This window comes from Enoplosus armatus, chromosome 1, assembly GCF_043641665.1.
Source record: "Enoplosus armatus isolate fEnoArm2 chromosome 1, fEnoArm2.hap1, whole genome shotgun sequence".
NCBI classification, from domain to species: domain Eukaryota; kingdom Metazoa; phylum Chordata; class Actinopteri; order Centrarchiformes; family Enoplosidae; genus Enoplosus; species Enoplosus armatus.
The window spans coordinates 29,484,830-29,500,269 of record NC_092180.1 but is presented as its reverse complement, the minus strand read 5'-3'; the positions used below and the strand labels follow the sequence as shown (position 1 = coordinate 29,500,269).

General features: G+C 41.3%; 1 protein-coding gene across 1 annotated transcript in view; it reads right to left on the bottom strand.

Annotated features, from left to right (window-relative positions):
- il16 (interleukin 16) overlaps positions 1 to 15,440 on the bottom strand; it is a 36,955-nt gene that overhangs the window by 8,719 nt on the left and 12,796 nt on the right. Inside the window, exons 6-20 of the mRNA XM_070902740.1 lie at positions 13,364 to 13,495; positions 13,056 to 13,161; positions 12,689 to 12,691; positions 12,017 to 12,165; positions 11,308 to 11,418; positions 10,636 to 10,750; positions 9,367 to 9,440; positions 7,180 to 7,429; positions 6,711 to 6,828; positions 6,083 to 6,215; positions 5,466 to 5,553; positions 3,965 to 4,179; positions 3,232 to 3,369; positions 2,518 to 2,670; positions 2,157 to 2,159 (exon numbers count right to left, since the gene is read on the bottom strand). Of these exons, the coding sequence (XP_070758841.1) occupies positions 2,157 to 2,159; positions 2,518 to 2,670; positions 3,232 to 3,369; positions 3,965 to 4,179; positions 5,466 to 5,553; positions 6,083 to 6,215; positions 6,711 to 6,828; positions 7,180 to 7,429; positions 9,367 to 9,440; positions 10,636 to 10,750; positions 11,308 to 11,418; positions 12,017 to 12,165; positions 12,689 to 12,691; positions 13,056 to 13,161; positions 13,364 to 13,495 (1,788 nt within the window). The remainder of the gene's footprint in view (positions 1 to 2,156; positions 2,160 to 2,517; positions 2,671 to 3,231; positions 3,370 to 3,964; positions 4,180 to 5,465; positions 5,554 to 6,082; positions 6,216 to 6,710; positions 6,829 to 7,179; positions 7,430 to 9,366; positions 9,441 to 10,635; positions 10,751 to 11,307; positions 11,419 to 12,016; positions 12,166 to 12,688; positions 12,692 to 13,055; positions 13,162 to 13,363; positions 13,496 to 15,440) is intronic.

Sequence of the window (15,440 nt, the reverse complement as noted above, 5' to 3'; positions counted from 1 at the left end):
CACGGATGGGTGTAAAACCATGCACAATGAGCACGATTAGAACACAAGTTGTATTGCATTGTAAGCATTTGCACTCCTTATTCATTCCAACACCTACATTATTTCTAAGTCCATTTACACGCAGGGAGAAGCTTACGCAATTACACTACATGTGTGTACACCTGAACATTACAAACAAACCCAGTGTCCCAACGCAAAGGCTGCTCTTATGTAAAACTATGAAGTCTGCAAGTGTAAATGTTAATAAGTTGGCCAAATGGCTTACAACTGATTTAGAAGACATTAACCCTTGACGCTTTATTAAAAGTAGAAGTGCAGCAATTAAACACTGTACTGTCAAAATGCTGTAATTAAAGCAACATGCCCCACTCTCTGTGATGTCTATGGCTATTAAATCATAAAAATAAAAAAAAGCCAAAAGGTGTTCAGCATGCTTTCACCAGCAAAAACACTGAAAGCCACGTCACTTCACATACATTCCTTAAGAGTAACCTCAGGATCTTTCGCAAGGCCTTGTATATATTGGTGAAGAACTGCAGGTAGTGGAAGGAGAGGAGGGTTAGTTATATATAGTGGGAAAACACAGACTGTGATGCAGATAGTCGACAGCATATGGTCTCAGACATACTTTCAACATTCTTATACGGACACTGAACTTAGATTGTGTTTGATGAACCAAATTGGCGGCCTGAGCAGCATCTCCCAGACAGTGGAAGGTCAATGCAAAGCAAGCGTTGACAATTACGGATAAAAAAAAACTCATCATTATTGCAATGTACTTAAAAAAGTATAATCTCTTGTATGTAGAGCTGGCTCAAGATGAACAAGACCTTCCAGGGGACTGTTACGTTACATTTCGGTCCACAGCATTTAGGCAAAACTGCTTCTCAGTTAAGGCAGCCGGGATGTGGAATTCTTCTTCCACTGAGGATCAGAGATGGGACATGGTCGAAGGAAAATCAGGTCTGTAGTCATCGAACTAAGAGACACTGAATGTGGCCAGCATTGGTACTGGGATTTTGGTAAATTCTTGTATTGTTGATGTTGGGATTGCTGATGGTGTGCTCCCTAGTGTGAATTTAGTATTGTTCTTTTGTTGTGTGTCTCGGAGTGTTTATTATTTTCGGTCTGGTTTCTTGGTTTTTCGTATGGTGTTGCATTGTTGTCTGTTTCAATTCAGGGTAATGTGTTGATTTACTATAACTGACCTTTTATCTCCTGTAACCTGCACCCAGGTCGGATTTTAGACACTGACGTAGGCTGGTTTCTGATCCCAGTTTTGTACACAACTCTACCCTTTTGGTCAGATTCTCTTCATTTTACCCAAATACAGAGAATACGTTACAGGCCAAGTAAACAAAGCGAATGAATATTTTTGCAACCAATTAGTGTAAATGTATACTTTTACAAAGCTGTGTTGTATGTGAACTTTTGAGCCCTTAACTTTTTTTTTTTGCACAAAGATTGTTAAATACCATCAAATACGATTTAAAATGTACCCTTTTTATCACTAGTAGTGCTCTGGAGCAATGTTTTTATTAGCAGGTCAACATCCTGTTTGTATTTCTCTCCCAGAATGCAGGTATGCTTGTGGTATAATCCCCCCCGGGGATCAATAAAGTATTTCTGATTCTGATTCTGGTTCCTAGAGTCTCCAAAAGCCGAACAGGAGCCAGAGCCGTCAGCTATCAAACTCCTCTCCTGTGGAATCGGCTCCCAGTTTGGGTCCGGGAGGCAGACGCTCTCTCTACTTTTAAGAGTAGGCTTAAAACTTTGCTTTTTGATAACACTTATAGTTAGGGCTGGCTCAGGCCTGCCTGGACCAGCCCCCTAGTTATGCTGCTATAGGCCTTAGACTGCTGGGGGACTTCCCATGATGCACTGAGCTTTCCTCCTCTCCCTCTCCATCTTTACACATTCTGGTCCCAACAATGCATATTACTAACTTTATATCTTCTGTCTCTCTCTATCTCAAATCCAACCGGTCAAAGCAGATGACTCCCCCCCCCCCCCCCCCCCCCCCCCCCACCTAGAGTCTGGTTCTGCTCGAGGTTTCTGCCTCTTAAAGTTTTTTTCTTGCCACTGTCGCCAAAGTGCTTGCTCATGGTGGGAACTGTTGGGTCTCTGTAATAACATTATAAAGAGTCGGTCTAGACCTGCTCTATGTGTAAAGTGTCATTAGATGACTTCTTTTGTGATTCGGCGCTACATAAATAAAATTGAATAGAAAAACTGACCACAAGCACGTGGGTGAAAAAAAACTATTTCACTGATCAACAGTTTGTGGTGTGAACGCACCACAAGATGCAGCATTGCAACAGTAAAAGACGCTAGTTGCTGGATGAAGAGTTTTTGTCAAACGACCACAGGGTACCTTCAAAGTCTGTGCTTGTGTAGTCAAAGGTAAAAGGACAATTGAAAGTGAAGTAATAAGTAAATAATCATAGAACCCCTTTGCAGCTACTTTAACTATAGCCACTCCCTCTGTTGTCCAGCTGCTTATTTAGAGTGGTCTACCTGGCAGCTGGTGTGTGATGAGGGCTCCAGTCCTTCATCTCTAACTGGGGATCCTCTACTAGAGCCGCTGGAGTCTCCATTATAACCCTCCTCACTGGTCACATCCTGGGGCCAGCAGTACCGGCGCGGAGCAGCTCGCACCCTGCAGGTGGACTACACACACACACACACACACACAGCTGTATTAAGAGGCATTGAGGCAAACTGTTTGACCCAAATGATGAAAGAGACATGCTGCTGCTGAACATGGTGTGATGTATGATTGTTTCCTGCCACATGAACTGATTCCGCCATCTTGTCAACAGACTCCCTTAGATATTTCATCACTACAGTTTACAGAGAATGCTGTAATATGCAAAGGTTCTGATTCAGGCTCGTAAGTGGTAAGGCTCAAGCGCTAACAGCAGTATGCTCACATTTACAGCCACATGCCCCATGAGCCATGGGTTATAATTAAGATTGAATGATTAGATGGAAGTCAGATGTCCATTAGATTGGTTGTTGTAACTTTGTATAAGAGATGTGTCATGTATATATTTAGCTGCTGTATGGACACAATGTGCCTTTTCATATCTATCGGTGTGCTTAGAGTAAAGAATCAGCTATCACTGAAATGCTCCTCTGACGCGAAAGGAAGAAAGGAAGGTATGAAGGAAAGAAAGAAAGAAAGAAAGAAAGAAAGATGGACGGATGAGAGAAGGATGGATGTAGCACCTTGTTGCCCCTGAAGGCCAAATCCAGGGCCTGCTGACTGGACTGGTTGGCAGCAGGAGAGTTGTACGGAACGTTATAGTCTTCATCAGGATACACGGGCACTGACAGTCTGTTGTCAGACCATGTCTCTGTCAAGGACTACACAACAGGAATGGGACAAGATGAGATAAGATGAGACACACCGCTACACACCTATTACGCTCATTTCCAGCTCTGTATTTTCATTTTGTGATTCCACTAGAGCAGCTTTGCATGATTCACAGTTCAAAAAAAGTCCTGATTCATCTTCTACCGGCCCTTCAAGCAGCCTCTGTCACCCAGTTCACCCTCTGTCTGAAACAAGCCGTTTGAGCTCCGGTCTCTTTAAGGCCCCCCCTCCCTAAAAGCCCACTTTCTTCTGAGTGGCCGGCCAACGGAGCGTTCAGAGCAACTTTTGGCTCTACAGGGATTACCTTTACATAGGTTTACCTCATTATTTATTTATGAATAACCGACATAGTAACATTATATATATATATGACAGAAAATAAGGAAAAGCATAACAGGTCCTCTCTAAGAAAATCATTCTGATACGTGACAGAAAAAAAAAAGATTACAAAATTACAAAAAGTATTCAAGATATGTGGGAATGCATACGTATAGTAGCAGATCTCTGAATACTGATCCCAGAAACTGTATTTTGAGCCTTGTATGAACGTTTTACCCCCTCTCCATACAAGGTATGCTGGGTTACCTTGGGTGTGTCTAGGCTGTGGACGCGGGCTGACGGGTTGTGGTGGGTGTTGTGGAGGGTGAGGCAGCGGTTGTGGTGGTGGCCGTTGGTGTTGTCGCTGCAGGAGCGGGTCATGGTCTTCTGTGCTCGCCGAACCGTCAGCTGACTAAAACTCCTCTCCAGACAACGCTCACATCTCTGCCGGCTGTGAGAGCAAGACTCCAGTCTACGCAGCCCTGGGACAGGCCAAGGATGAAAGAGTTATTATGCAAATGGTATTAGATCATAATATAATGGAATAATAATACAACTTTCTATTCACTTGAAAAGTCACTGACCTTAATGTATTGGCTGAATTAGAGATGTAATGGAATTCAATAAAATTTTATTTATATAGCGCCAAATCACCACAATAGTCATCTCATGAGAGAGAGAGAGACCTTATATATAGATTTAATGGAGGCTAATGACACTTCTGTATAGGTATGTATCTCATAAACTGTATATGGCATCATAATGAGCTTATTCACACTGGATCAGTGTAGAATAGAGCGCTGCAGGGGTGACGTATTTTTGTAGGCAAACCCGGAAGTTAGCATTGCCCTGGTTCACCTCAACTAAAAGCCAATGAGATTGTTCCATGGGATTTTGGACTGTCGCAGAAAATAAGCTCTGTGGCAAAACAAAAGTTTATGATACTTACACGTTTTCTTCAGCGAGATAATCTTCACTAATGAACACCACTTTTATGATTTTTGAAGCATAAGTGGAATCGCCAGAAGTAAAAAGCTAACGTTAGGCTATAAACGTCACCACCGCTAAGCTTCACTTTGAAGAGAATATAGATAGATATAGATATATAGACAGATAGATATAGAGTATAAACACAACAAGGCTGTAAAGGCGGACTGGTGAGTAGATGACTTTCTGTGTTCAACGTGAAGACGTTTAATGTCCGCGACAACCTCTGTAGTCTCATTTAGCCGCTCATTAGCAACTGCCTTTTTAAAGACATGTAATAGCTTCAAAATTCACGAGTGGGGGTATCTACTGACATATTTTATGTCGTAGAACAAAACGTGTAAATCTCTTAAGCTTGTGTTAACCACAGACCTTATTTCAGGCATCTAACCAAAAACCCATTCAAAAAACCTACTGACTTCCAGGCGAGGGAACAGGACGTGTAAAAATGCTAAATTATTTCTGGGTTTTAGGACTCATTCTTGCAGCACTCTGTAGTGATCATACTGTGTTCTGGTGCTGAGTTATAAATATAATAGGACTGATGGGGCCTCCATATCCTTTTATGCATTCAACTCAATGTATATGCTATGAATTTTGAAATGAATGGAATTGGTACTGTATACAGTCACTGAGACATAGGTACAATTGATGCCTATGGGAAGATCAGTTTACTCTTCATGGGTAGTACTACTGAGAAAAAGTACTGTAACTTCCAGCCCAACCCAGGAACGTGTGACTATGCTCGGGAAAATGAATAATGAACAAATCAATATTTCACCATCAATACTCCACTGGCTCTTATCCTTTCTCAGTTTGCTGTTTTCCACTGCCTGAGCGATAGCATCATTTAGCTGCTGCTCTGACACCTGTGACACACAGAGTGCAGAAGGTGTCATTGGGAATGTAGGTATGTCAGAATGATGAACAGCATTGATGCCCAGGGCAACTCGCACACATTTTCAAGACAGTTGTAAAGGTCAAGAAAGGACAGCATATGAGAGTATAGAAACAGCCCTCAGATTTTAATTTAGCCCTAAATTAGATGTAAGGGTCATGTTAGGGTCACAAATATATAATATATAAATATATATATATATATATATATATATATATACGTATAATGAAGGTGGTGAAGCTGAGAACTTGTGTCACATACACACGTACACACACACACACTCTCACATTTACACAAAGGCAAGTTCAGAGTCTCCAGTACAACCTGTTAAGGAGTTGGGACTGAGGGAGGAAGCCAGAACACCAAGTTGAAAGCCAGAGGGAGTCCAAGTTAACAGCACAGAGGCCCACAGTTGAACCCGTGAGGAAACATTAACACGGAGCCCTGTAAGCCCATAAATCCGCCCTGCTTAAAGCAAATGAGGTGGAGGCGTTGCATACTTTGGGGTCCGGGTGTCGACTGATGATGATGTGGACTGGACCTGGCGCGCATCGGCTCAGGACTGTGTAGACGTCATTCAGCGCCATGTTGTAAACCACAGTGTCGTTGATCTCCATGATCTCATCCCCACACCTAAAAGTAGGCAGGGAAAGTTCAGGAAAAAGGTGAAAAGAGAAACACAAGTGTGTTCAAGAGTATGCACAGTGTTAACATGAGGATCCATTAAAATAGGATATTGTGTGTTATTGTTAGGCACAAAAAGAATTGACAGATGGCTACATTATGAATATAACTAAAAAAATGTACTCCTTGGTCAGCTGTGTAATGTGCATACCGTATACAGGATTTTCTGAAATATATGAATTGTATTAAAGCCATTGCGTAACTCAGTGAATTCAAACAAAATCAAAAATGTTGACAATGTCATTCAGATGGACATTCCCCCCTTAAAAACCCTGTCATAGATAAGGAGAAAGGCTGTGTACAGGAGGCACTTTAATTAATTACTGAATATTGAAAATCGTTTTGTAACATACGGTACTCTGTGCTTTTAACCTCACATCATATCACATGCTGTACAAAGCAGTATGCTTGCTGTATACGCCCCTGTAGTAAATTTCTCCTTACTGGAGTCTACCATCCATATGTGCTACAGATCCAGGAGAGAGGGTGTGGATGTAGATCCCAGGGCACCCGTCACCAGATGGAACACAGCACAGTCCAATACCCAGACCAACGCCCGCCTCTGGGAAATTACACATGTATATAAACTCAGATTACGATAGGTGACAGGTGGTGAAAGATCGGTCAAACTACTACTTTACAACAGAGAACCTGCATCTCAATCTGGGAGTGTGAGTTTGAAAGATGCGGGCAGGGAGGGTACAACCAACGATGCTATTGGTTGCACTATGGGAAATGTAGGATTTAGCTTTTGTATTATTATTTTTTTTAATCGTTTGATTGCATGAGAATGATCATAAGAAATGAATGAAACCTTTGGTATTTTAAATGATTAAATACCAAAAGGTTTTCAATGATTAACTGATTGTCAAAATCAAATACTATAGTGTCTATGCTGTCCCCTGAGGCTGACCTTTCTGCAGGATGATCTCCATCATGATGCGGTCTCTGGGTTTAGCAGGTTGACCGGGGACGCTCAGTGTGTTACTGCAGGTGTTGTTCAGGTAGTTGTAGTCTCCCATGTCAGCACTGACCCTGGCCATGGCTGTGGTGGAGCTGAGGGAGCGCGACCTGCATAGCTGGGCTACCTGCAACTGACCACACAGAGCTCCCACACGCAGGCTGGTCCTCACCACCAGAGTCAGCAGGCCCTTCTTGATTTGCTGCACAAAGACATTTCATATTTCAAGTCAATGCTAAACGCTGGTAGACAACAGACCAAGTTGGTCCTCTGTTGAAGATGTAACCAGGGCTGGATTAACTTTCCCACGAGCAAAAATTAACTCTGGGCCACAATGTTCAAGGTACATTTATTAGTCATTCTACTACACAATGAAATTAGATGCTGAATCCCCTAATAGCATAACTTTCAATCTCTTATAGTCTCTTAATATTCAAGACTTTTCACTCACTTTTTAGTTTTTTATGTATTTATTTATGCCTTTTACCCTTATTTTTCTTTGGTTTGTTTATATTATTTATATATTTATATGTTTATATATTGGTTTTGTCTTGTTCTTCCATTATCCCAAGGCTTCCACGCGGACACGCACATATGAGTATTCCTGAGTAGATATGTTGGGAACAACAGTAGTATTACAATGCTTTACTTAGCCTCCCTGTACTTGGGTGGGTGGTGCTGTGCCTGGAGCAGATGACCTGCTGGGGGGGGGGGGGGCGTGGCTGGGTGCGGTGACTGTATAGCTGTGACATCACAACCTTACGGAAATCCCGACGGCTCGTTTAAAGGCACAGTTTCTGAATACGGGCTGTGTGGAGTGAGCGTTTTGATGCTTTCACGGTATTTATACAGCACCTAGATCTGCTTTAATATGGGACCTTTAAGTATAAGAAGCATTTTAATATTGCAGCTGGTCGAGTCGGAGTAATGCATCATGTTTTGTAAAGGTACATATATTTTTAAAGGCCCTGCACACTTGTAGTCCACCCACACAGGTGTTTTTATGCCACCTGATTAATGCTGTGCTTAATTGACATTTCCCTCACACTTCTGTCGATTTTTGTCACACCTCCTGGGGTTGGGCAACTTACCCAGTTCACAGTGCATAGAGTTTGGTGAAGCACAGTCCCGCCCAGTTTCACACCTGACTAGAGGTCTAATCAGGTGATTGAAAGCACCTGAATGGGTGTGCAGAGACAATCATTTGCAAAGTAAATGTAGTTGAGAAACCGGTACAATATTTCCCTCTGAAATGTAGTAGAGTAGAAGTACATAAAAATGGATATACTCAAGTAAAGTACAGTACCTCACAATTATTAAATAAGTGTACTTAGTTACTTTTCCACCAATGGAAAATAATATGTGATATATCAACCCTGTCCCCTAGAAATTATGTTCACATTTGACTAAATTGTGCACCCAATTACATCATAAGGTAATCACTGCCTCAGACTACACTCCTGATCCCTGGCTCCCCCTGTCACATCAAAGTGTCCTTGAGCAAGACACTGAACCCTAAGTTGGTCCAGACGGAGACCTCCGCACCTCGCACGGCAGCTCAGTTGGTCATTGGAGTGTGAATGGGTGAACGTGAAGGTTGACATACGCGAAGACCAATTATTTACCATTCAAGTTGGCTGTTATACATCTACCTGTGGGTATACTCGTGTAAACAATCAATAAAGAAATCATCACAAAAAAGTGACATAAAGAGCAGAAATGACCATACATTCACAGACCTGAGCGAATATCAAAAATGTCTAAAACAGTGCAAAAACTACAAAAGCCTTCTAACTACAAAAATAACTACAAAAACTCTCTCATGCTAAAATCTTCATTCTTTCCTCTTGGATGTAAGCTTCTGAGGTTATAAATCCAGAAAGCCTAAATAAAATCTATCATTGAATATTATATTATATACAATATGGCTCCCCTTTTATTGGTAGCTTCTATGGTCCTATCTTTTAGTTTGAAAGCTGCATGGCAGAGTATTCCAGTAAGTTAGTGTAGCCAAGTTGCTTTTCTTTCACATCTCTAAATAAATAAATCAGGTTCAGCGGGCACCTCAGCTTTATTTTGATCAAAGAAAAAGCCTGAACTGAGAGGAGTGCCGTTAGGATCCCAATATCGTTGCCTTACTTTGAACTTGTGCAGGGCTTCATCATGAGTCAGACCATGTAGTGACTCTCCGTTCAGCTCCAGGATCTCATCACCTGTGCAGAGACAGAAACCAAAGATCTGAGAGCGTTAAAGGCTGTGCATCTACTCCGTGACGCAATTTAGAAATCTGATATGGACACGATTCCATCACATTTACGCCCCGTAAAGACTTAATGAACACGTCATTTCTACTATTTTGCTTAGTAACAGCTGTCAAAATAAAAATGTCTACTGCTTTCGTCTCTTCGTCCACGGCAGTTCAAATACTTTCACAGCTTACACTTCAAGTTCCTTAATCACATGCACTTTAACATACACTTCAAACAGCTTTTATCCTTTACTCTTCAACTTTCTGATTTGAACTACTCTTACCTCTTACATCTCAAATGACGTATGTTCTAAGTTGCACACACTGCAACTATCTACAGGGCTCCCGCTTCAACTGAAAATTTAACCGCTTTCGTTGCTTTAACTAACAACCGCTGTCACCTGGTTATAATTCAATTGATCTACAAATTTCATAGTTGGTACAATGACTACAATTGAGACGTGATTTTTACTATTCTCTTCAGAGCAGCAGAGGGATGATTATGGAAATCATCTGGACTCGTTAGATCAGTTCCCAACCTTTTTTCTTAAGGGACCCCTATTTTCCCATTGTATATACACTGACGACCCCCACCGCGCCCCACCCACATAAAAAAGGGAAAAAGTAGCCTACTTTTCTTTATGTATATGTCATTATATTCATTAAATAAAAAAAACATAACAGCACAGAACAATTAATTGTACAATTAAAGCTAGCAATTTGTATAAAATTCTGAACAGACTATTTCCTGTGGATATTACAATGTATCAGAGGATTTTTCCTTATATTTTTAGGAACACAATTCTATGTCCGTATCATGATTCTCTTTTAATTTCACTATCATACAAACGTTTTAATAGTCCAAGCAGGCTGTCTTTATGATCAATAAATAGACTTTGTTATATATATATCTTTATTCAAACAGGTAATCTCATTGAGATATGGGGTCTCATTCTCAAGATAGACCTTTGTCTTCTTGTTCTTGTTGTATTTTAAAGAAATTCTTACACCTTTAAAATCAGGACGGCTTCACGACCCCACCCCTGCCCTCCACGTGGAACTTTGGCGACCCATGATGTGGGGTGGGAACTACTGCATTAGATGATTTAAACACTTGTCCCATGCGTGTACGAGCTCATGTACAGTATGTTGTCCCTCACCCTCCTGCAGCCTTCCATCAGCAGCCGCTGCCCCTCCAGGGAAAATGGTCTTGACATAGATCCCCATGGGTCCGTACATGCTGTCCCTCCCTCCCACTATACTGAAGCCCAGACCCTGGGAACAGCAGCAGAATTATTAGAAATAACATTAGCACTGATTAACACCTTCAAACAACAATATAATCACAGTCACTGTATTGCTAGTATGAATACTAGTTGGATAAAGTAAAGTAGTTTATGTAAAGTGTAGAAGCTGATGGAGTTTGCTCAGACTCGCACTCAAGCAAATTGTTCACATTGACCCTGCGCAAACTCCATTTGCTGATGAAGACCTCGAGGTGCAGTTGAAAGCTCTGAAAAAAGCTCACAAGTGGACCTTGAATCAAAATGATTTTGTCAAACTAGAGTATTATACATTATGAGAGCCTACTATAATGCAATGTTAAGACATGAAAATTAAAAAATAGAGGCGCAATTTACACCATCAACAATAATTACAACCAAAGACTTCACTTGAGGAATGGTATTGTGTGGTGAGTATCTTGTGTCTAAGCAGAATGAATAATTATTACTATTATTAGACAGATTGAACAGTGGTGACGAGCAGCAGGGCTGGAACCTTTGCTCCCAATGTGTTCAAGCGACAGTTTCGCGGTGGTGTATGGTTCCTACCTTGCCATGGCCCTTCATCAGCACAATATTACAGATTATGAAGGCTTGCATGTTGCTGCAGGAGTGTACCAGCTGGGCGGAGCTGAGGGAGCGAGCGGGGCGGCGCACTGGCTGGAGAGGAGCAGCAGGTAACACACACACACACACACACACACAGGGAATCATGTCATGATTGAAATGTTCTATTCTGCACTTGTACCGTGTAGTTTATTGCGCTCTAGTGATGTACATTTCAAAATAGCACAAACCACGACCGTTAAACCTGCAGAGTTTGGACCTCTGGAGTTTTGGTAGTCCTACAAAGTAACAACTTCACTGAAGTCAAGTTTGTCAATATCACGTCTGTTGCACTTTTCCGACCATATCCAACATAATACAGTTGGGTCACCAGGTGTAGACAGGGAGGTACACTACTGACTTATTTAGAATATAGAATAAATCAACTCTTGCTTGTCAGAGGTAGTATAACCACACTAGAATGGATATATATATATATATATATATATATATATATATATATATATATATATATATAGTTTAGGTTTAGTGTATCTGTAGCCTTTGTCTTCTTTACATGGGGAACTCAACAATATATTTTGAATTTGTGTTATTCTCACAATTACATTAATGAACATGTGTGGTCACCTGGTGTGATTTTTATTTTTTTGTCTGCTTATAATAAAAATAAAGATAAAGATCGATCAAATACTTGTGTAGTGGTGTGAGAAAACTCCAGCTGCTGGGACAGAGACTTCCTGTTTCCATATAAACCACCATTCCCATGAGGATGACTTGTGTACAGCTCTGGGGTCTTCATGATGATGCTGTCCAGATCCCCGATCCAGTAAGGATGAACACCTGGTAATACACGCAGAGGTTCAAATTAATTTCCCTTAGAATTATAAGGTAGATCCAGAACCAGCATTTAGACCATCGGGAGATAGTAGAACCCATGAAATCAATCTGTCTCTATATTTAATCATGCACAGAGTGGCCAGCAAAATAGACATAGCTGTACTATGTACTATAATGTAATACCACTGCAATTATTATTATAAGTCATATTCCTGTGATAATTAAAGCTGTTATTGCTATTATTAGTCATATTTCAGGTAATATTACTGTTGTTGCTGTGCATCTCTGCTCTTCATTGTCCACCTAGGATTATTGTAAGTAGAATGTATTGTTTGATGCGTCATGTCTGCACATATGTTGCGCTGCTGACACTGTATACTGAATGCTTTTGTCCATGATGTACAGAATTGTAAATTCCACAGACTTGGGTCTTGGGCACAGGGGTTTCTATTTTCCTGATCACTGTGAGTATACGTCTTCGTCAAACTAGCTGTTACACTTTGTATCATGACAAATATACCAGTACCAGCTACAGCCTGTTTGAATTGTAAGTGCAGCATTTCTCACAATTAGGACCGCATTTCCCATAAGCGGAGTGGCTTCCCAGTGCTAAAAGGATATTACTCCCTGGCCTCACGCCTCCCTGAGGACAATAAACATATTAGGAACTATTTTCCCATCATCCTCCCTTTCCTTTCATCATCTGTCATTCACACACCCTAGAAGATTCAGCTATCCTTCTGAACACAGTGGCGACCTCCTCCTGTTTTTGCAGCTTTCCAACCAAATCCCTCTTACATGCAGTGGAATGCAGAAAAATTGTTCGTACTCCTCTTGATGGAGGAGGGATGATTAGTAATTTTATTACTGAGTGAAAACTGTATGATACACACTGGTTGAATTGGAGCGTGTCCTATTGCTGGCCATCTGTCCTGTTGGGCTCTGCTCAGTCTTCTCTGTTTCCCAGCATCTCTCCTCATTCACCTCTGGGATTGGTAACTACACACACATACACAAACACACACACACACACGGACACACACACACACACACACGGACACACACATTTATGTCAAAGGGACACAGACAGATACCTGTGTGGGCTGGGGGGTTTTTCTCCCAAAAATGTGAGATTAGAAAAAAAAATGAAACAAAGACATAATTCTAAATGTAATCGTGGGTCAGACTACACTCAGTTCACCTTGAGGTGGTTGTTGTTGGCCAAAGGTTCTTCTGTGTATCCAGGCAATGATAAAGGATCAGATGGGGAAACGAGCGCCAGATGCTGTGGGCTTGTAGTCAGACCATGCGAATGGAGAGTGTCTTCACTGTCCTAAAACACACCAGCGAAGACAAACATTTTAATTGTGGCCCGACATGAGGCACACACAATGGAGCAATGTACCTTTAAAGTTCACGTCACCCATACCTCTGTTAGTTCACACGGTCCTCTCTGTACTAATTCTGCTTGTACAGTACAATACAATACATCACGCTAGTCATTCTAATAGATTACTGTGTCTACTGTGCTTCTATCAGGACAGTTACCTGCGCTCAGCAGTTGGTAGTGCTATACATAATGCATTAAAAACATTGTGGTACTATATACTGTAATACACTATACTATACTACTTCATGTTATACTCTACTACCCTAAACTAGACTTTACTATACTAGTCTAATATAGAGTAGTGTAATAGTATCATGGATCAGAGTCACATTAGTAATTTACTGTTTTAAAAAGAGATCATGAAATCAGGTGAAACGGGGCAACTCGATACAATCAGGGGTTTTACTGCTACAGACTTAATTAGTCTGGTATGACCAGTAGTTTAAAGGTGCCATATGTAACAATATGCAACAATGTACATGTATTAATCGCTTTTTATTGCCAACGTGTGAACGGAGTGTAATGTCATTTAAAAAATGAGACACTCCCCGACTTTCTTGGTTGTCTACAACAGCCTGTGGACTAGTTTTTATGTGAAGGACTCGGGACGGTTTTCCCGAAGGACGACCTTATGTGCTCTCCCAAGCGCTTAGCCTCTCTTCAGCTCCATATTCAGCTCAATCTGCTACCGCCAACAAAAGACCTGCACCCACCAAAACACAGAGCCCAACACAAAGTTCACGGAACTTGCTTGATAATGCGGACCAATTGTTAGCTAGCTAAAGTATCAAAATGCTGTCTTGAGTGGATAACGTGAGCTAATCCATCCAGACTCCCAGAGATAATCTGGCTGATAACTTGGCTCGCCGTTTGCAAATCACTTCATCAGCCCACGACACGAACGCCAGATCCACGCAGCAGCTAAGTCACAGCTAGCTGGCCAACATTAGCTTGCTCGCTAACAATATGACTAGCAAAAAACTACCTGATGATAACTGATTCATGATATTAACTGATGTATTATGACAAACAGCGTTGATTTTAGCCAGCAATAAATTATGTAATGGTACAAAGCAAAGGTGTATTAATGTTATAGGGTTGTTGGGGGGTGACTTTTGTCATTTTGTCGGTCGGCGAGCTAACCCAGAGAGGCAGCAGGGGAACACAGTGTGTCACGTTACAGACAGAATAATTCACATCGACCTCTGTGGATTATGGATTTATTTCGACCAAAACGTAGTTGGTGATTGTTGGAACAGTGGAAAGACTAACCAAGCCGGTTTTGGTGAGTTCACAAGGCAATAAGCTAGTCTTAGGTGGAAGAGAGAAACTAGAAGGTATGCGTTTGTGTTTTTCTGTTTAATAAGGAAAGTAGTTTTGCGGGTTTATTCATCAGACTAAAAAAAAAGCTCAGAGTGTTTGTGAAGCATAGCAAACTCGCCACTCGCACACATCTACGTGGGTTGCTGGTGCAGTATCCGGCTCGCTTCACAAACACACCTGCGTGAATATCGGCAGTTTCCAGTTGTTGGGCTGACTGTGGCCGGCTGGAAAAACATATTGCCCAACCCTAGTGTATAACTAACAATTGCCTTCTACTATCCAAGAGCGATGCAAGGCAGGGGTGGACAACTCAAACTGTAACCTGAGCTAAGGTAATGTTAGGTTTAGCCAGCTAGCTGTAACTTAGCCATGTATAGGGCATGGCGTTGCTTCGTAATGTTAGCTGATGAAGTAACTTGCAAACGGCAAGCCAATGGTCCAAATAAAGTATAGGAAGATTACAGATAGTAATGTTATTCTAAATATGTATATATAAATATAATATATGTATATATAAATCAGTCTGGTGTACGTCGCTTTACTGTTTTGGCTCGCTCGCCTACAG